The sequence below is a fragment of the Callorhinchus milii genome, unplaced genomic scaffold, assembly GCF_018977255.1.
Source record: "Callorhinchus milii isolate IMCB2004 unplaced genomic scaffold, IMCB_Cmil_1.0 Scaffold12, whole genome shotgun sequence".
Classification (NCBI taxonomy): Eukaryota; Metazoa; Chordata; class Chondrichthyes; order Chimaeriformes; family Callorhinchidae; genus Callorhinchus; species Callorhinchus milii.
In genome coordinates this window covers 2,984,808-3,011,574 of record NW_024704753.1, presented here as the reverse complement: position 1 = coordinate 3,011,574, position 26,767 = coordinate 2,984,808, and the positions used below count along the sequence as shown (strand labels likewise).

The following is a 26,767-nucleotide window of genomic DNA, read 5'->3' as shown; positions in this document are numbered from 1 at the left end:
ACTGTCTAGGCTGACACTTCAAGGGGAGTGGCTCATTATCAGATGTTCTGACTGCCTGTTCAGGTGGATGTTGAAGATCCCATGGCAATATTCGAAAAGAAAAACGGATTTCTCCCAGCCAATAATCCCCCAGCTAAAATTGATCATTCACTTCATTTGTGGGACATTGGTGCGCACAAATTGACGGCCACGTTCACCTACAAAATACACAGTTATTACTCTTTTGCAGTAAAAGTTGTGAAGCGATTTGAGAGATCCTACACCCGTGAAACGCACTATAATTCAAATGCAAGGATTATTATTATTTTACACAAACTGCCAAAGAAAAACACTTGATGCTCAGTCAGATGGAAAATTATCTGCTTGAGAACATTATTCGAAGTTATAGGGATATCAACAAATTCTCCAGTGGTTATAGCTATATACTGGAAGGTGGGAGGAAGAGAGGAACTATTTCTGAGGAAAGATATGTGGGGATGAGTACATTTTTGTCCTTCTGTGCTTTAGTATTTTTGAGATCCAGGCAGCGTAAAGCAATATCTTCCTCTAGGTTAGGTAGATGTAATCAATAACATGATGGCTTTTGTAATAGACTGTGCAGAGTGAGTGTGATTTTTTTTCTCATTCTAAGCTTTCTTCTTCTTTGAAGTTCATGTCAAAAAGTTTACTTCCAAATCCAGACCATTCGGTTCAAATATCCATTAAACCTACTGAGATCACCGTAATGTAATGGTAGAATATCAAACCAATACTATTTAACTAAATTCAAGCTGAAATTGCAAAAAAACATAATGATAAGATTGACTTCAGGATCATTTACCCACATCTATTTTGCCCACAAAATAACCAGTCAATTCACTTTATAATATATTCTATGAAGCGCTTTGAGACGTCTCGAAGATGGGATAAGGCGCTGTATCAAATGCAAGGATTATTATTGTTATTATCTAGGAGGGTTAAAGTAGTGATCCCTTAGAGAATCAAAAGAAAATGCATAGCACATGGGAGGCCATTCAGCCCATTGTGTCCGTGCTGGTGCTAACCCCACATTTTGCTTTTAGTTCAATTCTCTTGGCCCTGGATAACCCTTTGTGCTGAATTGCGAGCAGAAATATCATCACATGTTGCTCTATCATTGATTGGTGCGAAAAGCAACGAGATGGCACAGTGTTTCACGGAGGTGATCAACTCACTAATTACTTAAATAGGTACATGGAATCAAAGGTATCAATTCCATTGCAACACATCAAATATTCTCCTACAGTTGCAGTATTGTAAAGGCATTTATTTCAATAAGTAAAGAAAATACAGAGAAAATGTACCTTGTGTGAGATATATCATCAAATAATGAACTATTGTACTATTATGATGGAATTGAATGCCAGTTGCCACGGTTTAAAAGGAAATGTTAAAATAAATTCTACTTAGAAAATTCAAAGTTATTAATGCCCAGATGTTTGTGAAATGAAATTTATCTGAACTACAGCTTTAGTGAGGTAAAAGTCAATATAACCAGCCTTCATACAATCTAATTCAGCACAGTTGGCTTTAAAGTCAAAAGGAAAACCAAATAATGAAATCCTAATAATGTGAATTTAGCAGGAGTTAAATGTGTGGGAGGAGATAATCTCAATACAGAACTGACACATATCTCAACACAAAATAAAAATGCAAAAGAAAAATAAGAAAAGTCCTTGCGTTTGATAAGTCAGGAGAACATCTCAAAATGCTTCAAAAGGATTTACTGTGAAGTGCGGTGACTTGTGTGTTTTGTAGTGGTTGAATGGTTTTGTGAGCTGCCCTGGAAAAGGGTTTTACCTGTACTCTCCAAATGTTTCCTCTTTCATCGGTTGTGTTTCGGGATCAGCACGGGCATCTTCTTTATCTTTAACTGTAGGAGAAGTAACGCGTAAGAATATTATATACCAGATTTGGTTTACAGTGTCATTATAAAATGCCAGCAATTGCGATGGATCTTGATCCTCAGAGCTCAACTGAGCAAAAGCATGGGACACTGCATTCATTCATTCAAAACATGGGCTTGTATTTTGGAGGAACGAGATCAAATGCACCAAAGGACCTTCCTTGTGGGAATCTTATGATCTCAGAAACTCCACAGAAATAACACATGGTCAGCTTTGATCTAATTCACGTTAAAGGGGGTCAAATATTAAGTAAGGTCGGTGCCTATTCCTTGACTGGGAAGTCCTCGGTGCATATTGTGTTGGGCTTTATGCTGTCAGGTGTCTGGCCTGGAACCAGAACCCAGAATCAGGCACTTGCTTCAGATTTCTGTCCCAATGACACCAGGATTGATGGTGCCGTCGAGACCGCTCGCTGCGGCTTCATGATGCTAATGGAGAAGAACATCTTCGCAAAATGTCTGTCACCTAGCTGCCTCTAATCAGTAAGTTGACAGCATTAAACCTGGTAACAAAGCAGGACTCGAGACATGAGCGGATGAATTGTTATCGCCCTTTAGAACAGTCAGAATATTGTCGTTCTTCTATCGAATCATACTTTTTAATTAAATCGAAACTTTGAAAAACAATTAGCCTATTTGGTTCCCCCCAGATAAGAGCATTACTAATTTACTCTGAAGAATAAGACAAACCACATCATATTCTAATAAAAGACTTGGCTTGTTGGTGCAAGATGAAATGTTTTATCAGGTTTACCATACGCGTGCAATTGACAGGAAAGCCGGACTGTAATGAGCTTTCCTGGATGACTGAAAGTGATGTGCTTCTGCTTCAAACCATGGTGCTCTTTTTGTATTCATCAAAGATGAGATTAGGCACGAGATTTTACGCAATGCAAACAACATTGATAATGAAGAAACAATACTGGCTGTGCTAATGAAATTAACAACAGTTTTGTTTTGAATTTTCTGTTGGAAGCCCGAGCATTTTCAGTGAGATCTACACAGTATAATAATTTGAGTGTTTTTTTCCTGTTATTACTCAGGTCGGGTATGACTAGTCTAATGAGGTTCTGAGCGTCTAAAAAGGAAGGGCTATGAACATTGTGGAAGCCCCATTATTTCACAAATTTGCATCTACTTAGCATTGCATTTTAAAGCTTAGGTGTTCCTCATCAATCAGGAGCTGATCCCTTCTACACTGAGATCACCGTGAGCCAGTTCTCCTACTAGGGTTAAGTAAAGTCATTCTGCTTCTCTAGCCCGAAACTGTAGCAGCAATCAGCCTTCAGTGTCTTGCGTGCCAGTCTGTTTGGACGAGTCATCACGTACAATAACAGACTGAGGCGACTGAAGAATAATACAACTAGAGGGAGGTCACGTGAAGCAGAATGACTTCAGGAGCAATTTATATTATTATTATTACCCGATGCTGCCTTGATACAGCTCCTCAGTGTCAGAGGGAACACGTATTCCCTTATGCATTAGAACAACATTGGCCGCTGTGTACCATTTACACTGGAATACAGCAGCGATGGCACTTTTATTGCCAGGGCACTCGTGCCCTCCACTCTGGGTGTAAAATAGCAAAAGGAGAATTTAGATCTTTCTATGAGTGCAGTGGTCTTAGTTTTAGATTGCTGGGTTTTACAGACAAGTCTGGATATAGAATAAATAGGCAAATACCTTTGTCTGACTGCCAGGTATTAAGATAGGATTTAGACTTCAATTTTACTGAGTCCCAGTGCCTTAATCTGGCTCAATATATAAAAATACATTCTGGGATTAGGTGAATTTGCCCCATTTAAGATACATGCTCGAGACAGGACAGCTGTGTGGGGCTTGATTTAAAGTATCCTCCATTTTGATGGATTATTCATTAGTTTTGAAGGTGATAGTGCTATAGTGGGAGAACATAGTGGTGACATATGAAAATAAATTGCATTGGTGTTCGGCTCATACAGTAACAATGCTTTAGGAATGTTATTACTTGTACAGCTATCGCCTCATGGCTTTGCCTATGCTTGAAAGTTTTTGACGTAAATATTTTACTGTTTTCCCTGAAGTGTTGTGAGTGCAGTGTATTACTGTACATCACTGGATGTTTCAAAAACTTTGCTTTACAAGTTACGTTCCTGTTTAACGCTCTGGGACTCTACCCCGCGTGAAGGGCGCTCTATAAATGCAAGTTGTTGTTGTTGTTCTTGTTATCGGGTTACCTGCCTCAGTCAGTCAGACAGTCAGTCAGACTCCATCAATTTCACTTACTGGTTAATGGACCACAAAAGAGCTTTGGATGAAACCATTCGATCTCATCCTTCCAGAACACCCACCCAGCCGTATCCCCATTGCAGCATCATGCTGTTTCTCAAAGGATTCCCAGTGTCCTGACCTCAATCTCCCCCTTCCCCTGGTAACTTTTCTCCAGCTTTCGATTGTCCTCTATATCAATATGCGGCTGCGTAACGTATCCTCATGACAAAGGCAACACTGATGAACTCAGGGTCAAGATAGCTGAGTGAGATGTCGAGTCCTGTAGCTTAGCGGTTAGAGCACTCGCATCGCAAGTGAGAGGACCTGTGTTTGATTCCCGGGCATGGCAAAACATTGGGCAAGTTTCCGTACTCCACACGCCTCTATTTACCTAGCAGGAAGTAGGAACCCGGTTGTTAACCGAATGGCGGGTCGCTTTTCTGGGGAGGTAATAACCCATTCAAAAAATAATAATAATAATCATTTGGTCACTCAATTCATGAGTGTTTGTGGGACCTGCTATGCGCAATTGTCTGCCGATTTCACCCCCAAAATATAGTCAAGTAACTTTATATATTCTGTGAAGCGTTTTGAGACGTCTCGAAGACGTGGTAAGGCGCTATATAAAAACTCAATTATTATATATAGAAACGTTTTGAGTTAAAAAATCAGTCAAGACTGAGATTTAGGCATTAGTCTCCAAGCTACAGCTACGCATTATCCGATCTCCTTTAACATCTTATCTCAGGAAATAATAACTCTGTGGTTGAATTAAAGTCGCTCCTAAATTGCTTTGAACAGCTATTCCTCCTTTCTTTCTATCAGCTGCATCTGGCATTCTGGAGACAGTGGCTGTTTTGAGAGCCTAATAAAGGACGGCGGGTTTCAAACTGTTCTGTTAAGCATAGATGAAAAGTAGCTCGGAGTACTGGACATCAGAACTGTCAACATAAAGTGCTGGATATGCATAGCCCTGGAAAATAGCTTCACACACACTTACATGTGTGTGGAGGGGAAGAGGTAAAGATGTAAAGACAAATAGCCAATAGCATTGCCGCTCTGCGCACCATTCTATAGGAACGCTAAGATTCATAAGAAGAAATGCTAGACAAAAAAAAGACCAAGGTCCATCTAGTTAACCTTCCACCTTCCTGGCGGTCACATGCACATATGTCCCGAACTACCAAATACTATATCCCATAATGTTATTTCCTAAAGGAAAACTGTCTAACCTATGTTTGAAGGAATCAACATTTTCTGCTTCAAACGTCTCCCTTGGGAGCCTGTTCCACAGGCTGCTGAAACCCTGGTTCACGCCTTTGTCACCTCAAGGCTGGACTATGGGAACTCTCTCCTCGCGGCCTTCCCGCCACCTCCCTCCACAAGCTGCAGGTCATCCAGAACTCTGCAGCTCGTGTACTGTCCCGCACCAGCCTTCGGGACCACATCACTCCCACCCTCGCTCGCCTCCACTGGCTCCCCATCCCCAGAGAATTGATTTCAAGATCCTCATCCTCACCTACAAGGCCATTCACGGCCTTGCTCCCTCCTACCTCTCCAACCTACTATCCCCCTACCTACCTGCCCGTACCCTCCGTTCCTCTGGCTCCGGTCTGCTCCACGTCCCCGGCCCCAACGGCCCTACTATCGGTGGTCGGGCCTTCAGCCTCTCAGCCCCGAGGCTCTGGAACTCCATCCCCCAGTGCCTTCGCCTTGCTTCCTCCCTTTCCTCCTTCAAGGCCGGTCTCAAAACCTTTCTCTTTGACCGTGCCTTCAGCTCCCCTCTCGACTCTCTTCCTCCTCCTCCCCCTTCCTCCCCTCACCCTGACCATTTCCCCCCTCCTCTCTCCTCCCTTCCCTCCCCTCACCCTGACCATTTCCCCCTGCTCGGGTCATGACCCAACTGTGCAGCGCCTTGGGACGTCCTCCTGACGTGAAAGGCGCTCTATAAATGGAATCTTGTTGTTGTTGTTGTTGTTGTTCATTATTCACTCACTGAAATAGTGTTTGCGTAGATTCGTTCTGAATTTACCCCCTTCAATCGCAGGCCGTGTCTTCTGGTTTCACTATTCTGGACAGGTTGAAACAGCCTGTTATGACCTATATTGTCAGTTAAAAGGGAGGGGGGAGTTGCGGAGAGGGAACATGCAGCATACACCTGTGACATTTCAGCAAGGTAATGGGAAGCTGTTTGAACTCCAGCCTCCAGCAACCAGGCAAATTCCAAACCCATATCCTCCTTCCATGTAAACTGCGACGCCAGCAATTTCTTTATGGGGGTAGGAGGGGGAAGTGGGAAAGGATCTATTAAAAATGCCAGGTCTGTTCATGCAGTCGTGGAGAGATTAATTCTGCAGGTGTAAACCTCTTATTGAAGGATCACACTGGGGACTGTTAAGCTGCCTCTCTCCACTGACTGAGCTGTGCTTTTCCAGCAGTTTTTGATTTTTGTTCAGCTCCCTGCTAACAAGGATCAAATTTTCTCTGTGTTTACCTTAACTAGGTCCCTGCCTGGCCCAGACCTTATGGTCATGCTGTCTTTACCATTTAATTTTCCAGCCGATCTTTAAAAAAAGGCCAACACACACTGCCGTACAAAATATTTTTTAAACTTGAAATATTTCACATACTTATTTATTCATTTTTTGGACCTATATTCTAGATGGGTCCTAGAGGGAAAGGGAGAGGAGGGGAGTCTATTATGCGTTGCGGGTAAACCATGGTTTAAACAGACACACAATCATTAGTGTTCACAGATTTCTTAAAATGTTAAGATGACAACGCTTTGGCTGTTAGAGGCTTGGATTAAGGGCTTGGTGAATCATCAAGTCATGATGACCAACAAATCTAGAGTCTAGAAATCAAATTAATTTGTGGTGGAAGGAGCAATTTATTTTCAGGAGAAACAGTACTTCACAGCCGTATGTCCTATTGATTAGGGATAAACGTTCAGCATAATTTGACCTTTCGTTCAATAGACAGAAAGTTAAGGCCAACAGCAACCAGTTCACCTGGGACTCAAAGATATATTACGCCTACACTCTCTTTCTTTGGATTCAGATCCAGACAGATCTGACTCGCCCACTTCCGACCCCAACAAAACAGAGACAAACAGCTTTGGTTGCATTGCCGTTGGCTAATTTTAGATGAGTTTAGATACTTCTCGCTCCTCACAGCAAGGTGAACGTAATAACAACCTCCATTTGGGCCACTTTGTTATCTTTAATACGATTTGATTTCCCTTCATATTACACCGGACATGTAGAGCCCTGTCATTTTGTTCCGGGTCTAGTTCAACTCTCGACAAATGTAACAGCCAAAAAATCTGAGTGATTCAAAAGAATGTGATTCTTTTTTGGTAATCAGACAATAGTCAATTGCAGTAAAGATCACACACATCCTAGTTAACTGCATACTGAATTGAAAATGTGACCTTATTTTGAATTAAATGAACGTGTGACGAACCAGGAACATATTTTAAACCTGTCTGTTCTGACTCGGTTTTGACCTTTTCCTTCTCCTCCCACCTCGTTCCATTTTGGAGTCCTGTAGCTCAGTGGTTAGAGCACTCGCTTTGCAAGTGAGAGACCTGAGTTCAATTCCAGGCAGAGGGCGAAACCTTGGGCAAGTTTCCTTACTCCACACAGAGCCTAATAATAATCCACCAAAACCAAAAACAATAATAAATTGGTCATTTTCAATCTACGACTGTTTGTGGGACATTGCTGTGCGCAATTGGCTGCCGCGTTCGCCCACAAATATACAGTCAATTCACTTTACAGTGTGTTCTGTGAAGCGCTTTGGGACGTCCTCCTGACGTGAAAAGCGCTATATCAAATGCAAGGATTATTATTATTATTATTTTTCAGCAGACTTCATTGGGAAATTACCTTCAATTAAGAGAGGAACTATTCTTTCCAACGCACATCTGTAGAAATAGTGTGCAGTACTTTTACAAACACCATAGAATAAGGACTCGGTACGTACCAGAATATTTTCCTCCTTTGTTTCTCTTTATGAAGCAGGCGATTAGCAGAATGAGAGTAAGCAGAGCAATGGCACACATTAAGCCAATAAACCATCCTTGTGTAGATATTCCTCCATGAATTCCAGCATATGCTGTTGTAGGTCATATAATTAATCATTAAGAAAAGAAGCAATTAGAGAAACAAGACACTTTTTAACCATCAGAAAGAGAAATACCGTACAAGACAAATTGTTAACATTTTGTGCAATTGATAGATAATACATCAACATCAGTAACATTTTTACACATACACCTTATCTGGAAAATAAGTGGTTTTAAACACTTTTCCTGACTATGTTTTATATATAAAATATACAAGGTATGTTTAACTTGATAGCATGCGACAAGCAAGAAAAAAAGGAGTTATCAAAGCCTTCAGTCTTGGAATTTTAGAACCTTGAATTTGAGTTGCCAAAAGGCAAACCAATACACTTTCTCCGGATATAACAAAGGTAAAGCAAGCGAAGTACTTTTGAAATCTGTAAATCCTGAAGGTGCACGCAACTTGTATATTTTATATTAAAAAATAGCCTAAGAGGGAGTGAGAATTCTATATCACTTGTTGTTTGGGTTACTATCAATACACTGCTCAGACTTTGCCTTCATGCTTCGTGATGTCAATCAACCTACTGGCAGTGCATCTGCCTTATAGCTCAATCCTAGGTATCCACCAAGCTACATGTAATCCAAATAAGGTAAAGTTTCGTAGTTATATTTATAAAATACAATAATGGGTAACATTTTGCATCATAACCGGTTAGTTTATGGTAGATAACAATTTGAGCAAATTGTTCTTGACATCTGTTGTACACACCTGAAATTATTCAGGGAATTGAGGAGAACTCTTTGTATTAAAACAAAATTAAATTATCTGGTGCCTGCATGGATACCGATTCATTCAGTGCTATCGTGTCACAAAAACAATTCTGCTTTAACGAGCAGTCATGACTGAATAATAAAGCAAAACAACAATAACCAACAAAGCAGGCAGAAAGCATCAGCAGCCCATGCGTACACAATGCCAATGGAGTAAGAGAAAGCAAGTGGACGATCAGGAATGAAGCAAAGCGGTAATACAGAGAAACCCAAGACCCTCGCGAGCTGAACATCCTGTGCCAATCCAGGTTTGTCCCACCATCATATAATTTCACGAGATTTAAAAAGAAAATCCAATGCTATTTTTTGCGGGAAGTTATTCTCAAGCCAGCTCCGTTTATAATTTGGCAAGAAAAGCTTGGATTTCATGTTGAAAAACAACTTTGAAATGCATGGGATGGATTGGTTGATGATTTTATTCTAAACTTGTGGAAGAAAACAAAATGTTCCCACTAGATTCTGAATGGAACCGATTCCTCACCTTTTCCCCTTGTTTCTATAACATCTTCAAAAATGCTAGTGTTATCAAACCAGTTCTTAGTCATAAGACGAATTGAATATTCACTTCCAGGTTCTAGCCCTTCTAAGATGTGGAATTTTTTTGAAACATTTACTGCTTCTGAAATCTTCCATTTACCTTTGCCTATGAAAATTGCATTAAGAAAATTAAACTCCAATACATTTGTTGGGATTTGAAGAAAGTATTGCAAGTATAATCGGATTATATCATAAAAGTTATGTCACATTCGTTACTTTATTAGCTCTCATAATATCACCTTGAAATGGGCAATTACAATGCAAAATATCTTATCAAATGATGGTACGATTTTTTTTTTAAGTTCTGATAAAAAGTTACCAAAGCTGACGCTAACTTGAGAATGAGTTGTACAGAAATAAACTGCATTGATCTGCCGAATTAATCATGGTTTGTGTGGCTAGTGAAATAGATACATTAATAGGCCCAAAGGGGAATTCACTACAATCTCTATAAAAATTAGAGGGAGAACAGCTTACAGTTATTCATGTATGCAACATAAAATTCAGAAGCTGCATGTCCCATTCCTGGAATCCAGCTGATGTTTGCATACGTTGCACTTACAGAAGAGCTGATGTTCAGCAAGACTGGAACTATTGAATAAGTAACAAGACAAGCAATATTGCATTAATGCAGCGTTGTTATTTGCAGAAACAGAAGTAAAAGAGGAAGGTTAGATTACAGCGTTGCCAGTAGCATGCAGACTGCAGGGCTTTGTAATTAATCATCAGTTATAGCAGTGCTGAGGGAACTGTTGCTGCTGATTCGATTCTCTTTTGCAAATCAGCAATAACTGCGTGTTTGCTGCGGCATTCGTATTAAGTTCACGGCGTGGCTCACTGCGGGATGGAACACACAAATAACACAAACATGTCCGAGAAGGATTTGGGCCGGGGGTTTGTTTGCCAATTCGTAATGGAACTCTCCTCCGCAAAGGGTCTGATCCGGAGAACGATCGAATTGGAAGCAGTTGCAGAAAGGTAACCAAACTGAATAAAGGCCAATTCAGGTAATTTCCATGTTGAAGCGTGAAACGAGTAGAGAACAGCCCACTGTACAATGTTCCATACTGCAGTAACGCACCAGCATTGTGCAGTCTCTCCGAGGGGAGAAAACAATTGTTATTTTCATCTTGTTGGTTGGTCAGTTTAGGCACCTTAAGGATACAGAATGAGACAAATGGCTGAAGCTGTTGACAAAGTAATCGAATAAGAAGCAGACTGTTTACAGGCAATAGTGTGGAAAAAAAATCATTATGTTTTTATCTGTCAGCTTTACTGGAACTCCGATGGAATAACGTTTGCTTTCACCCAGCTTCTCACTAAGGGCTGTGCAGATCTGCCATTAAGCGATGCACAAACAGGAATCTGGTGAGCACAGGGAAATGACTGCTGATAGAAGTGCATTTTAAGCAGTAGTTTAGCATGAGCCATGTCTCCTCCAGAAAAGCCAAGCATATTGTTTTTCTGGTATCTTAGCCTTTAACGTAATTCAAGGTCTTCTCAAAAGTGACTTCATATTAATCACATCCCAAAAGAATGTTAACCAACGGTCCACTGCCTGTCCATTGCAAAGTACACAGCCACTCAGTGTGTGTGTGGGTGTGTGTGTGTGAGAGAGCGAGAGAGAGAGAGAGAGAGAGAAGAAATATCACATTGGTTACAGAGGATTCCCATTGTTCTTTCACACTGAGGAAAATCCAGAACCTATAAGATCTGTAGCCCTGAATCGGTTGCAGAGTTTCTTTCCCACAGAATACACCTTTGTCTGATACAAAATGCTGTTCATTCCATGACCATTCTGAGCCAGGGCTTCGTAAGACACAACCGTTAAGATTCCATTTTCACACCTATGCAATATCATTTATATTTTTTCGCTGGTGTGAAAACCCTTCAGGAGCTGTGAAAAAGCGATCATGCACCCAAAATCTCGATCAGATGATCAGATGAGTGTATGTGTAAATTTGTTATTTTGGTCGCACAGAATTAACACAACATGCAAAAAACTGACAGAAACGGTGCATTTCAACGTTGCATGTGGCACAAACAAGGCTCGGAATGCACATTTAAATTCTTATATTAAAAGAAAAGCCCCTTGTACATGTATTTTACACGTCCCGAGTTGAGGTGGAAGCAACATTATTGCAGGTACTCAAGATAATTTAGCTCTCATCTGCTCCCTGTGGCAAAGCTCGACTGTGGAGAACAGATGCATACACAGCAGGGAGAAGTTCACAGATCTCGGTATGTTAATCGACTGTCTACAGAAAATTAAAAACTTCGTACTTGAAACACTATCCTATAAATATGTAACTCCGAATTTCAGGTCATTGAAATTCAGGGTGAGATGCAACTTAAGTGTGAAATACCTATGGAAGACAGAGAATCATTGGCAACTGGGGAAAGAGAAGTAGTTGGAAAAGAGAAAGTAGTGGAGAAACCTGAAAAATAAAGCACAGAAATAGGCATATGAGAATTTACAGAACGATCAACAAATAACAGGAACTCAAATAAAGGGAACATGATAGCACTTACTTAGAAAGCATACAGTGCACATAAATATTAGACACAATGGGGGATAAATTCCCATCTGGCTCTCCGTTTGCTCTATTTTCTCGGCATTTCAGGCCATCCCAGAATTTGGCAAGTTCTGCAATGGAGTCGTCGTGGTGAAGCTGATTTGCTGCAAGTTCTTTTAAGAAATACCAAATTTGCCAAATTCTGGACGGTCTGAGATGCTACAAAAATAGAGCACATGGAGAACCAGGTGGATTTTTACCCCATTGTCCACCATACTCTTTTTTACTGTGCGGCATTAATGCATAATAAAATTTGACATTATTAAAATATTTGCGAACAGAACAGATTAGAAATCGATTGGACTGGAGGTTTCGAATGACTGAGTATACGATTACATTTTCAACTTGGTACAAACACATTGTCCCCCTTTATATCTGTAACTGATAATTAAGGGAATCATTGTGTTTGGTATTGAACTGTTTGCCTTTCCCTTGTATTAATACTAACAGGCCAGCCTCTTGAGCACAGGGATTCCAATATTTTTCATCCAGAAACAGTCCTATCTCTCGGTCATGCATGAGGTACCCACAAGAAACTGGTTCACACAATACAGGCCAATTAGCTCAAAGTTAAGTTGATTTGAATTACATTACTATCTCCTCTCATGAGGAGAGTTTTTGTTACACACCCCTACTTGAATCGAACGATTAACAACTTCTTATGCCTATTTCTGTGTAACAAACTCATTGTCTCACCTTGCAGACATGGTGTCGAAATCCCTTTCTTCGGCTGTGCATTAATTTGCAAAGGAAAATAACACTGGGCCCTTGTGCAAATGTGAGTGTTTTGCGCTGTGTTTGTACCAAAAGATTTACTGGTCCTGGAGCACAGGAGAGAATTGGTTGCTCAGTTCTTAAATGGTTTTATTTCATTTTTACTTTTGAACCAACCAATTTTGTTTTGTGGGCGAAAAGCACAAACAAGCATATTGCCAGAGGTGAGTGACAAAACATCTATTATCTTTATCTTAATACCTTCAGGTAATACAAGAAAACATATATGTTTAAAAGCCAAGCTCCTTGTAGACTGTATTTGGCATAAAATAATTTGTCGAGTTAGATTTATTGAATTGCAGACCAAATAACCAAATTATTTTGCAATAAAGCTATTGTTTTGCATGTAAAATCCCCCCCAAAAAATATTTTGAAAGCACGGTCAAAAGCACACAGCAATTTGCACTGAATAAGCTTCAGGTATTTACAAGTCTATTTGCGCTAAGATTGCTTATAGCTGTATATAAATTACTTCCAGATCCAATGAAAGCCCATTTTGGTTAACAAGATAAGTTGCAAAGGAACAGTGATGTGCAAGTCACTCTTCTATTCAAAGTATTAGGATGCATTTGCTTCTCCCGATAGTATGGTGGGATCATTGTGCTTATCTTCTGTTAATGATTGGAAACTGGAGCCCTGTTTGGAAATGCTTGCCTCTATTTGACAAGTATTTGGTATTATCTAGAGCAAATTGCACTAATTCTAGTTTATGTTAGTAATTACTAGTTGTGCTACTTGAAAATACACTACACGCTCATACTTTCGTCACCTGTCTTCCTTGTGGGCGGTAGAAAATTATCTTTAAGGAAGAAGCAAAACAAAAAGGTATTAAAATATATTACAAGGCAGAATGCATGACTCCTACCAAACAGCAGAACGTGCCCAGAATATCAAAACAGTACATCATTACCAGTAAATTCTGTAGACTATTATGTCATCATAGTGTGAGGATTATATTAATTATAAATGAATTATATTTAACCACTAAGGGTTGACATAGTAACCAAAAACATTAAGCGAATTGAAAACTGTGTTTTTCCTTCTGACCAAAGTCAAATCTTTGTTTTATCTGGATTCAGGTAGCTTTGGGATCAATTTTCATTGAGGAGGATTAATAAATCAATCTTATGGCCATCTGTAATCTTATTTCTAGAGAACAACGGTGAAGAGCCATTCAAAAGATCACTTGAGTGACATAGAGATAGTTTGTGAACTGTACAATTCTATGTGAAGACACGATAGAGTTTCAGTGTTTGGTGGTGGGTGCCTGGATTTCTCCTGCCAAAGAGGAAGAGGGGAGATTAAACACTTTACATATTTATGTTTATTTTATAAAAGTTACAGTAGGTTTTATGTTAATCTTAGAAATATTTATGCAAACTGTGGCACCTAATGTAAACTTGCAAATCTTAAGTAGATGACAGTATTTGTAAGTTTTGATAGCAGTGTTGCACTCCCAAATCTGCTTATGTTGGAACCTGGTCCTTAGATTTGCCTGTCCTCATCGAGAGGGTTTTGACTGGATTTGACCATCACCAGGCAAATAGTTTGTAAGGTCAGAGCACACTATCTGAAGTAGGATGACCTGTTCAGCTCAATAACATTGCCACAGCTAATCAAGATGCGCTGTTGGCAAGAGAAGTCGAGTAAAACTGGCTGACCTGTGTTTTACATGAAGTATCGGAATTTGGTTTGAACTATTGAAGCCTGAATTAGGGAAAAATGCAATGAAAATTTAGATCTGCGAAGTCCGATGGATGGTGGAAACAGATTCAATAACAAGTTAGAAAACGCAATTCCATAGCTACTTATAAAAAGGAAAAGATTTGCAGGGGTACGGGGAGAGAGAGCAAGGGGGGAGTGGGATTGATTTGGGTAGCTCTTTTCAAAGAGCCGACACAGACACGATGGGCCGAATGGCCTCCTCCTGTGCTGTAATAGTCTATGATTCTAAAATGGAGAAAATAATGAGACATTGATACCAGTTTCCAGAATGTTAGAAATAATGCTCATGATTCTTACTTACATGTTATGCCAACAGAAATTCACAGCATTTTCATTTTCACTGACAAAGATAATCTCTTACAACCCTCACAGAATTTATTGTGCTCCCACACAATTATCAGCCTTTTCCTTGATATCAGGCTGTTCTCTCTCTCTCTTTCTCTCTCTATTTTCTTGCCGGTAAACAATGCCAATCAAAAATTGAGCATGAAAGTAAAGTGATCATTCTCCTTGCTTCTCCAGTATGTTCACATCCAATCCACACACATGAGAAAACTCCGGGGTGGGGGAGAAAGGAAACAAGAAAAGGTGGAATACATACATTGAGGGTAAAGCAGACAAATACAATGTGATGTGACTTCTAGTTTAGGTACATGAATCTTCAAGGATGCTTTTTGGAAAACAAATGTGTCGTGTGTTGATCCGACTGATAGAAAGCAAAGGCCGGATATATTCAAGGCTGCAAAGCAGTCTTTTAGGCTTGACTGACAGATAAATCCAGGCACCGTGAATTTGGTTTGAAAAATGGAGGCTTCCTTAGCAGGTATTTTCTTTCTTTTCTTTTACTTCTTATTACGTGTTCTGCTGGTAAGCTTGAGCTGCTCGCAAATACCCAGAGAGTACAGCAATTTAATTACTGACCGCATTGAAAACTTAATTTAATAAGTATTCTAATGCCCGCGTGTTTGCATTTGCCCACATCTGTAAAGCACACCCGGGGCTTGTGTGCATGTTTTCTGGTCTGAGGCAGCACCTGATAGGAATCACCTTGGGAGCATGTTCTAATTGCGTTTTCTTTTCGAGAAGAGGAAAAAAAATGTTGGTGAGGATTTATCGTCCAACAGACCGGAAGCAGCCTGTGTGCTCTCTCTGTTTCAAAATATATATCTATATGCTCTGGAGTAGAGAGAAGCGACGTTATTGTCTCCCATGTAATTAGTCGCACCAGTGAGAAGGAAAGATTGTGAGCTCAGCTCAACTGGCAAGGCACGGCAATACGACGTCTCTCCTCGTCCTGTGAAACACAGCAACGACTTCCTCCTGTAGCACGTTGGTAAGAAGGGCTGCAGCAATGCCAGCATTTTTGTGCCAACATCCTGTGCAAATCCAATTTTTCCTCACTCAGAAAGCGCTCACACCCTTCCTGCCAGCATTTCAACTCGAGACCTCAGCTTGCCACAGACAAAATATCGCTATCAATTTAATTCCAAAAGATTCTATTTTGTCATTTTCAAATCAATTGGCTTTTTTTCGTGTGGGGCGGGGGGAAGAGAATCCAGTCATTTAGTTTACCGCGCCAGTTACATTTTACTTTATAAATGCAATAAAATTGCGCGTGCAGTCAAGGCTTACTTTAACCCAACTGTGACGAGCTGTACGAAGCAATCTTTATTTGCTTTGAGCCTCTATGTATGGATTTTATGTTAGACAACTGTGCACTGCACTAACACTGAGAACTGGAACGACATGGGACCATCCAAAGTTGCAGAGAAGCACAAATGAGAGAATAAAATGATGCAGTCTCCATCGTTACCAAGGCGACACTACCAAGGCCAATCTTCTTTTACTCTTCAACCGCTCTTGAACCCTAAATGTTAATGATATTCGATTGTAAGGACCTTCTGCTTCCTCTGAACTCGGTGTTTATCCTTCATTTTTATGATATTAGCTTTGTCTCGGACTACAGCGAAGCCCAAAACATTTAGTCACGTCCTAACCGGCTGAACGGGAGAGTTTTAATCTTATTAAGTTGTACTTTTACCTCCCAGCACATTCTCTTGACACATTTGCAATGAACGAGCTTCCCCATTACAGTCTTCAATCTGCAGCACTTTCTTGACTGTTTTGTGCTCAGTAAGGCTAGACTGCCCTTGAACAGTGATACTGCTGGCTCCATCTTTTTGATGCCTCTATGCCCCCACCCTCTGGAGCTCCATACCACAGTCCCTCCGCCTTGCCCGTTCCCATGCCTCGCTTCAAGACCCTCCTGTTCGACCGTGCCTTCGGTCACCCTCCTACCCCTACCCTCCCCGCGCCACCCCTCCCGATCCCAACCACCAGTTCTGGTGCAGATCCTGACTGTCCAGCACCTTGGGACATCCTCCTGACGTGAAAGGTGCTAAACAAATGTAATTTGTTGCCGCTGTTGTTGTTGACATTGAGTTCCATGCTTCTTTGCGTTGCCCTGTATTATTTGGCCGATGGATTCGTGCATTTTCTGAACTGACAACAGTGCTATGAATTAATAATAGTGATATTTACCACTGCTCCTGTTTGCTTATCAGGCCAAGAAAGACCAGTGACAAGATCAAGTGGAGCAGATGCAAAGGAAATGAGAGGATGAAGTTCAGTGGCGTGTAGGGAGCAGTACAGCTGGGTCTCGTTTCAACCAAATTGTCAGAAAAGAATCAACCTTGAGAAATTAATTAAGAAGTCAATACGATTTCTTAATTAAGAATTGAAGTCAAAATACGGACTCAAGAGGAAGCCCATTCCAACTCGATCTATTATGATAATTAATTGGTCACTCAATCCACGACTGTTTGTGAGACGCTTCTCTGCGCAATTGGCTGCCACGTTTCGCTCACAAAATATACAGTCAGTTCACTTTACAGTATATTCTGTGAAGCGCTTTGAGACGTCTTGAAGACGTGATAAGGCTCTATATCAAATGCAAGGATTATTATTATTATTATTATTATTATTATTATTATTATTATTATCTATCTTCTGTATCTTCTGAACAGGGCACCCTCGAGATAGGGTGATGGACGTCTGATTTCCACAAAGGAATCACCACTTGGATTTATTAACTTCGAACATAATTCGAACCAGGTCAATCTTGCGGCATTTCTTTATCAAGAAAGGTTGCCGCAAAGCTGACCTCCTGAAAAACCGCACCGCCTACCCTTTTTTCTTACATTGTCTCAATTCACTTCACTTCGACAACATAACTTGGACGGCAAACTTGTCAGATGAAGTGATCACGGTTGCAGACCGCCAACAAAGCGAAGGTGGGAGTTGCGCGATTTAATGTATTTGGAGTGCTGCTGTGTGGGTTTTAGCACTGAATAATATAAACCTGCTCCACAGTTCACAGGCTACCTAGAAGGTCATCCTTTGAAATAATTGTTAAATAATCAATCTCCTGCTTTTGTTTTGCTTGCCTTGGAGTTTGTTGACATTTGGTTAATTTTAAACGAAAGGCAATAGATGCTCCAAGGTCAGTTGGTTCAGATCTATTAACCGAAAATCACTTGTGGCCCTGTCTTTTAAACTTTAGAGAATTTAGTGCGCAGGCAAGGACACCCACTCGCATAATTTCTATTTATTACTTTGAAATGATTTAGCATTTTAAATAATGGATTTGTCTTGGGTCTGACATTTATTTGTACAGAATGAGAGCTTAATCTTTAAAATTCTCCGCAAGAATATTCAGTGCCATTTATTCCAAAAATTGCCTGGCACTATTTCTTCGGCACTGAAGGTGGGAATAAAATCGTCAGTGGAATTTATGGGACTGTAGCACAGATGATAAAAACGTAGCAAATGTTTTACGTTCACTTTTAAATGAACCAAGAAATCATGGTCGTTGGTTGAAAGCTTTCAACACAAAAACACAGCAGCCAACTCTTATTAACAAGGACAGTGGCAATTGCATGAAAATGACATCTTAGATCACCTTTTATGATAAGATGTGCATCTATTTTCTGCATTTGAAGGCACGGGGGAGTATTCGCGCTTGTTCTTGAATAAATGGCAACGGGAAGAGTATGATTCAATAAAAAATAACTAGCTTATAAACTTGGCACATCTTTTCATTTCTTCCAGATTTCTGAATTTTACTAAATAAGACACTTCACAGACACCCAAACTTCCAGTGAAGTACCTGAAATGAGCTTTGTTCACATAAGCTGCTTTAAATTGGCTGGTTGGCACAAAGGAATGAGAGTTCAAACAGTAAGATTTGAATGTTTGGTCTGGATAATTTAACAGAGATGCATAGTAAATGACAATGCCAGAAGCGGGCTATAATCAGACGAAAATGGGAAGGCAGAAATTCTCTATTCAGTAATTAATTGAGAATATTCTTCTCAAGTCTGCTTGCATGTTGTCCTTCATTTTAATGATTACGTGGCCAGCCTTGCTCTGCTGTGTTCTCTTAATATACCCAAGCCATAGTTAGCAAAATGTTATAACTCTTACAATCAAATTCTCATCTTATTTATATAAAAGTGCACTTCGCCTTTTGTTCCATAATGAAAAGATTTTGAAACAAACTAGGGTTTCTGAGGGAAACGCAGCCAAGAAACTTTTTTCTCTCCTGCACATCTAATTGTCCGCTGAAGGTACAGGAGACATCCATGTTTCATCATAATAGTCTCTTTAAAGCATCTGTTGTAATTTAATGATGGCTTAGTACAAAACTAATTTAAAAAGCATTCAATGTACCACAGAATGCAAGTTAAAATTACAACCACAAAGCAATTTACACTGCTTGAACGTGACATTTAATTATCTTGTACTGCCCACCAAGCCATTTCTTTCCTACCATGTGTAAGAACAGAGTTGCCATTTAATAAAAATTCAATAATATTTTGTTCTCCTGCACAGCCAAACATTTCATCCTAAAGCAGCTTCCTTTCTTGAGCGGTAACCGAACCTGATTGCGTTTCGCTATTGCTGTTCAAAGATCAGAGGCTGTCATGTAGGCTTTGAGCCCGGATAGGATCAGCCACACTTCACAAGTGCTGTGATGGCCCAAAGGTAGTCTAAACTGTGGGATTCATGAAAGGATGTGCAAATAGCAAATTCCCAGATGTGTGGCGTGCGGGCGGACAGTGGAACATTCTCTGGGATGTGTTCAGACACTGATCTCAGTTACGAACTCAGCAAAATTAACATGTGAGCCATGGCTCAGCAGGATTTGCTATTTACAAATCTTTTTGCCAATCCAAACGAATTAAGACCCTGTGGAATTCGAAAAATATCAAATACAATGATACCTCAAAAAAAGGTAGCTTACAATTTGGAATTTAAACAGAGCAATGGTACACTCGGTACGCCATTCACAATTTAAGCTTACCGCTCTTCTCCCTTTATATTTCATTCACTATTTTTTTTTAAAAAGGCGTGAAGCACCTTGCAGAGCAGTTGGATGCAACGGAAATGAAATAAGTTACCGTTTCGTCTGCGCTTTGTAGAAAAGGCAAAGTCTCGCACTTTTGTTATTGTAAATTGTGCAGGAAGATTTCGCATTTCATGTACCGTACCCCAGAATAGTCCAACGATCCAATGATGCTTTGAATTACAACACAGGCGTATACAGTTAATGTAGATTCCACGTTACAAAAATGATTGCCTTACCTCCTTCCATGACAGTTATCCCTTCCTCCGTGATAAGTTTCCCAGGTCCTGCCTTGGTGCAAGCGCTCAAATAGAACTTGTATTTGCTGCTGGTGTCCAGGTCTGACACAGTCAGCTTTGTCACCGTAGAGTTTGTAATATTTATTGCTTTCAGCGATCCAATTTCATCTGTGTCATTAACTGTAAAACAAACAAAAAAAGACATAACACGATCTGTAGCATTCAAAAAGAGAAGGGAATTTGCCCCACTTTGTGTCCCTCCAGACACATTGGTCATTTACTTTGTGGGATCTCCCTGTGCACAAAGGCACTCCCCTGTTTACCAATAAATGCACAATCATTGCACTTAACAGCAATTAACTGTGAAGCGCTGAGACATTCTGACATTATAGATGCTGTACAAAAAGGATTATTACATCTGTTTAATGTTTACTACGTTATACACATTATGTTCCACTGTATCATCAAGATTGACTTGAAATATCGCAGTCTATGGTGCACTGTTAATTGGCCTTGCTTATATTGTAATATTATGATTCTGTTGCAATCTGCTGAATGAAAATGGCAACTGGCTTCCATTCTTGGAAGCTTGTGGCTGCTTAGAATTTTTAAAATAATGGAAGGATTCGATGGAGTAGATACAGAGAAACTATTTCCTCTGGTCGGAGAATCCAGAACAAGAGGGCATATTCTTAAAATTAGTGCTAAGCCAATTAAGAGTGAAATCAGGAGGCAGTTTTTCACCCAAAGGATAGTGAAAATCTGGAACTCTCTCCGCAAAAAGGCTGTAGATGCTGGATCCATCCACATCTTCAGGATGGAGGTGGATAGATATTTGTTAAGTCACGGTATTGAGGGATATGGGGCATGGGCGAGTAATTGGACTTAAGGTACAAATCAGCTATGATCTGCAGCTCAGTGGCTAGAGCAGAGTCCTGTAGCTCAGTGGTTAGAGCACTCGCTTTGCAAGTGAGAGACCTGAGTTCAATTCCAGGCAGAGGGTGAAACCTCGGGCAAGTTTCCTTACTCCACACAGAGCCTAATAATAATCCCTCCAAAAACAAAACAATAATAAATTGGTCATTTTCAATCCACGACTGTTTGTGGGACACTGCTGTGCGCAATTCGCTGCCGCGTTTTGACCACAAATATACGGTCAATTCACTTTACAGCCTATTCTGTGAAGCGCTTTGAGACGTCGAGAAGATGTGAAAAGCGCTATATCAAATGCAAGGATTATTATTATTATTATCTTATAGAACGGCGGAACAGGCTCGAGGTGCTAAATAGCCTACTCTATATGCTTCTCACATATCTATCAGTATTATTGTTATACTATCTGGGAATGCCTTTGGGTTATAGGGAAATATACCAGATCCCAGATAGGAAGTGTACCCATGGTGCTTAAAGAGTTAAAAATTCCTGTCTATCAATGGAAAGTACAGTACTGTATTTTATAGAGAGGTTGAGAGCATCTAATAGAGGACGATGGCATTCCTGGATAACCCATACGCTATGAAAGATATTCCACTTTAACCTATTGTACCTTATGCCAATTCAGCACGCAAATATCACACTGGTTTTATTTGTTTTTCAATCACTGTATTTCAGAGGAACTACAATGCATGTCGGTACTTTATTATTTCCTTGGAGTCTTGTGAAGCACTCCTCCAGTTGTCAGATTGAGTCTTTACAAAGCTCAGTCTGTGTGTCGCTACTAGGATGTGGAGAGGAGGAGGATTTCCTGTGTCAATTCAATAAAACATATCTAAAAGAAATTGAAGTAAATAAATGGCTAGAGAAACAGTTTTATTGACTGGTGCACCCTTTTATTTTCCTGTCTGACGCAGGCACTGTGTATTGTTTCTTTCCCCTCCCGTCACTCTCAGAAAGTGGAAGAACACACAGTCACACAGAGCGCTGTTAGTGCTGGGCTGCAATGGGTGTGCTGACCACACCATAACTCAGCAAGTCACAAACCTGCCTTGATTTGACATCTTAACATGTATCAAATGTTTGACTAATTGCACCTGTGATATAACCATCTTCATTTTCGTTTCCTGAAGTTCTGCCAAGTCTTAGCCTTAAGATTTTGTTTTGCCTTAATATTGAAGAGGGTGCCGAACTGGGGAAAATAGTTACAGAAAAAGTATGTAGAATTTGCCACAGATTTGCATCATCTTAAATTTTAAGACAAAAAATTACAACAACTAAGACTGGGTATAATTTCTCGCCCGTGAGCTTGATTTTGCAGTAGTTTGTGAGCTGAAAGCAATGGTCAGGGCTGGGAGAATGGAATTCTCTGTACTTGATGTCGTTCTGAGGGTTAACATTTACTGTAAAGCACCTTGCCCATGTTGCTTCTATTCGGAGAGCATTTGCAATATCTCCGAGCATCGCCATGAATTTGCAATGAGCGCTAAAACCCAATTCCATACCAGCCCAAAGTAGGACGAGGTGTGTAAATCCAATCATTGTGTCAAAAGGAAACAAAAAATTGCCTGGGCACCAGATATCAAATGGGCAAAACAGCATTGCAGTATTATTCATTGCAATTGTCTAATGATAGAGCTTTGTGGCATGTGTGATAAAATGTTTTCAGGGTCAGCAAATATATACCCAAGGCAGTTATTGAACTGCATAGGTCATAGCTGTCAGGCTGCCTTTACTTCTGTTGGGGAAAAAGGAGAATTGAACTTAAAAATAATACTAGTCAAAAAGCCTTTTCAATTCATTGAAAGTCCGGACATTTCTCAACACTTTCATTACATAAATAGGATGGCAAATAGGTACCAGAACCAGTGATTTCAACTTGATCTAACGTGCTCGTGACTTCATTGCACAAAGTGTTCATGTGTTATTCATTTGGATCGGTAGTTGAGGGTGAAAACAATAAAATATAGTACATACACTAACAAGAGCTGCAATTTTCCATTTGAGGGTTGAGCCTTTGTAAGAATAAAACCCTATGCACCTTTCAGTTTTTAGAGTTAACAATGTGTGCATCCAAGTGAAAGATTTGAAGTATTAAATTATAAACTTTTAAGATTCTATTCTGATCGATCCTTAAGTGTGTTTGTGCTCCAACTCCAAAATCCCTCTCCAAATTATATAAAAATAGGAGAGATGCTCAAAACGTGACACTCAACCTGTCTTTTTTCACATCCTTTGATCGTTTTATAGATGTGCTCAAAGGAGAAATAATTTTGTCCATCGTTGCTCTCATGTCACTGTTATTCTCTAAACTCTCATCATCTTTCCTCTGCCTCGCTGGGTCTCAATTAACAACATTACTGTTGCTGCTTGTAGTTCATTTTAGCAAAAACATAAATTGACAAATTTAAATTAATAATCATGAGCCATGAAACCAGTGCTTTATGAAAATGAAAAAAAAATCTTAAAATTGAATCAGTTGGACAAAAAAGATATTGGGTTGTGCATCACCCAAACCAAAAGCTGCAGAAAATTAAAATACTCAGAAACAGCTCAATGTCGCAATGGGAAAGACGGGAGGGTGGGTGAATATTCTGGAAGGATGAGCTGAAATGGGCCAAAGGGCTTTTCCACCCAAACCTCCCTTGTAATCTATTATGGCCCACAGCTCTTTTTCGAATCTGGACCCGTTTATGTGCAAAGCCACCGAACAAATTTGGAGGTTAACAAGTAGTTGCCGTCACTAAGTGAACTTGATTCATGCAGAAGATAAGCATTGTTGGGCAAAGCCGTCAAGACCTGACAAAGATTTGTGATACCCCTCCAGCTCTGTATCACATTCCCTGATAACAAGTGGGTATTGAGTCATTCACTGTCTGAACGTATGATTCTATTTGATGCTGATGCCAGAAATGCTACTTTACTAACCCTCAGAACTGTAGAAGCTCCATTTCTTCATCGTTCTGACCAAAACTCAGCGACAGCAGAATTGATGGATGCAAATAGTAGCGTTTCCAGACACATCATGCTGTCAAATTGATTGTTGATTTCATGCACTGATATGCACAATTGGCAATGGCATCAATGGTAAAGTTGACAGAAGCATAAATAAAATGATCTCTATCACTAAAATTAGGGGCAGGGCAAAACATTGGCCAAGTTTCCTTACTCCACACGCCTCTGTTTACCTAGCAAGAAGTAGGAACCTGATTGTTCGTCAATTGGCTTTTCCGGGAGTAATATTCCCTTCAAAAAAGTGCTACAGTATATTTCTGTGAAGCCCTTTGAGACGTCTCGAAGATGTGATAAATGCTAAATCAAATGCAAGGATATTATATATTATTTATTGATCCTCACTGCTGTATATGTGTAGGTCTGAGTTCCAGCCATGTGTTTAAATGGCATTGATTGTGGATTACTAATTCTGGGCCAGCCTTGTTAGCCTCTTATCTGCAGGAGATATGATGGTTTTAGTGCCAACACTGGACGAGTATGAGTAGTACATACTTAACAGCTTCTAATCTGGTGGTCTGCAATAGCAATATAAGTTATGCGATGAGTTTTATGATATGGATTTGTCACCGGTGGCAACATATGCCAAGAAGACACTGGGAATATTTTAGGCGAGTAGCATTTTAAAATTCTTCATCGTGACAACAAACCTCCCTTGGTTTTTCAAAGATATTTAAGAAAATTGATGGTCCTTGATTCCCCAGACTGCTTTGAATTTAACTTAAAAATGGCCAATTTCTGTCCATGAGCTGCACAACACAACCACAGTTGGGAAATAACACCATCCTTTTACACGAATTTTCCTGCTCCAGTTTTCTCTCGGCCCTTGCTTCTCTCACGAACGACTAGTTTTTCATTGCACTGGGGTAGGATTTTACTGGAAAGGTGGATTTGAGGCTTATTTCAGTTCATGGCTATTTCCTGTACCACACCTCAATGAATCATAGCACTGATCTTTTTAGACGATTCAAAAGCCTGCTGAAAACTGCCACTTATCTCCATCTACCTTAGTTTATTACTCAGCTAATCAATTGCTCATCTTAAAACCTCCCCTCTTATACCAATAACTTTCATTGAATCACACATCTCTTGCAAAGTGGCGAGCATCAAATGCCCTCCAAGAGTTGAGATAAATGACTTCAATGACAATACTATCAACGTCCTAATGTCCTTGTAATCCTCGAAAGAATTCCGATTGATTTTGTAAGCCCAATTGTTGCCTTTACTTACCCTTCATATTCGAACTTTCAATTATTCTTCTTGTAAAAAGACTCGAGAGAGTTTTTTTTCCAATTATAGATGTCAAGCTGGCAGATCTAGAAATTCACAGGATCATATTTATGACTTTTTATTTAAAGATTGAGAGAAGATTCGTTCCTTTTCTCATCTTCTGATACCACCCCTGTGCCCAGTAAGCTGTGAAAAATTTCCTTCACAACCTCTCCCGTTTCTACTCTCATTTCCTTCAGTATTGTTGGATCAAACCCACGTGGTCCTGGTGTCTTGTGAATATTTAAATCCTCCACTTTTTATTTTAATGCCCACTTCTTTGCTAACCTGTCATTTTCAGACATTCTAAAACATTCTCCTTCCCCAACATTCACCGTGGAGGATATACTGCGATACCAATGTTTTCTGGAGGGAAAACCAACAAGCAGTATTTCTTCAGAGATTTTGCCCATTAGTTTTCCACCCAATACCGCTGGCTTCATTATATAAGCAGATTCACAAGTTTTGTAGAACTAGGCCTTCTTTCAAAAACATTCGTGAAATTCCCTGTCACAATCCGATCTACTCATCCTGGATGTAAAGCTTTTACTTCACAGTTACAGATTTTCTAACTTAATTCTTTCCCTAGATCTGTCACTAAATCTTTAATATATGAAACAAATTCTTCTTTTCTATCGTTTCGAAGCTCCCAGTTTGAAAGAGGAGTGGAAGGTGACCTAAACGTAGTTAAAAAGAGAGCTTTTAAGGCTCGGTCCTCAAAATTGCTTCACAGAATTTTACTGTGTAAAATTGTAACAATGTGTAGTTGTAACAATAATAATAATAAACCTTGGATATTATATGGCGCCTTTCACATTGGGGTTTCCATCCAGAGGTGAGTATTCAGCCAAACCTCTCCATCTGTGTTATACTGATGCCATCTTATCTCATCCCAGCTTCCTGCTCTCTCAACGTACTCCTTACACCTTTATCCGTCATTATTGTCCAATTCCCTTGTCAGATAATGCAGCTGAATTCAACATCAGCAGCCACTTTCGGTGACGCGTACACACAATCCCAATAAGCTTTCGCGGAAAACAAATTCTTCCGACCTCCCCCTTTATGCTTCCAGGAAAGCTTGGGTCTCAGGCCCCTTGCTGTTGAGAAACAGGAGAAAATCTCATCTTGACAAAATAAACCTGCACTTGATGTTGAGGTCAATTGCAGTATTCCTGGGCCTCTCGGCTGAGATCAGCGAACTCAGCACAGATCAGGATT

The 26,767-nt window shown here is 40.0% G+C and overlaps 1 protein-coding gene across 2 annotated transcripts in view; it reads right to left on the bottom strand.

Moving 5' to 3' along the window:
* The window catches only part of chl1b (cell adhesion molecule L1-like b), a 141,208-nt gene that overhangs the window by 7,863 nt on the left and 106,578 nt on the right, over positions 1–26,767 (bottom strand). The window contains exons 23-27 of one of the 2 annotated variants that reach the window (XM_042339560.1): positions 20,336–20,515; positions 13,725–13,763; positions 11,981–12,052; positions 8,162–8,293; positions 1,819–1,891 (exon numbers count right to left, since the gene is read on the bottom strand). In XM_042339560.1, the coding sequence (XP_042195494.1) occupies positions 1,819–1,891; positions 8,162–8,293; positions 11,981–12,052; positions 13,725–13,763; positions 20,336–20,515 (496 nt within the window). The remainder of the gene's footprint in view (positions 1–1,818; positions 1,892–8,161; positions 8,294–11,980; positions 12,053–13,724; positions 13,764–20,335; positions 20,516–26,767) is intronic. The other variant, XM_042339561.1, reaches the window with a different exon arrangement.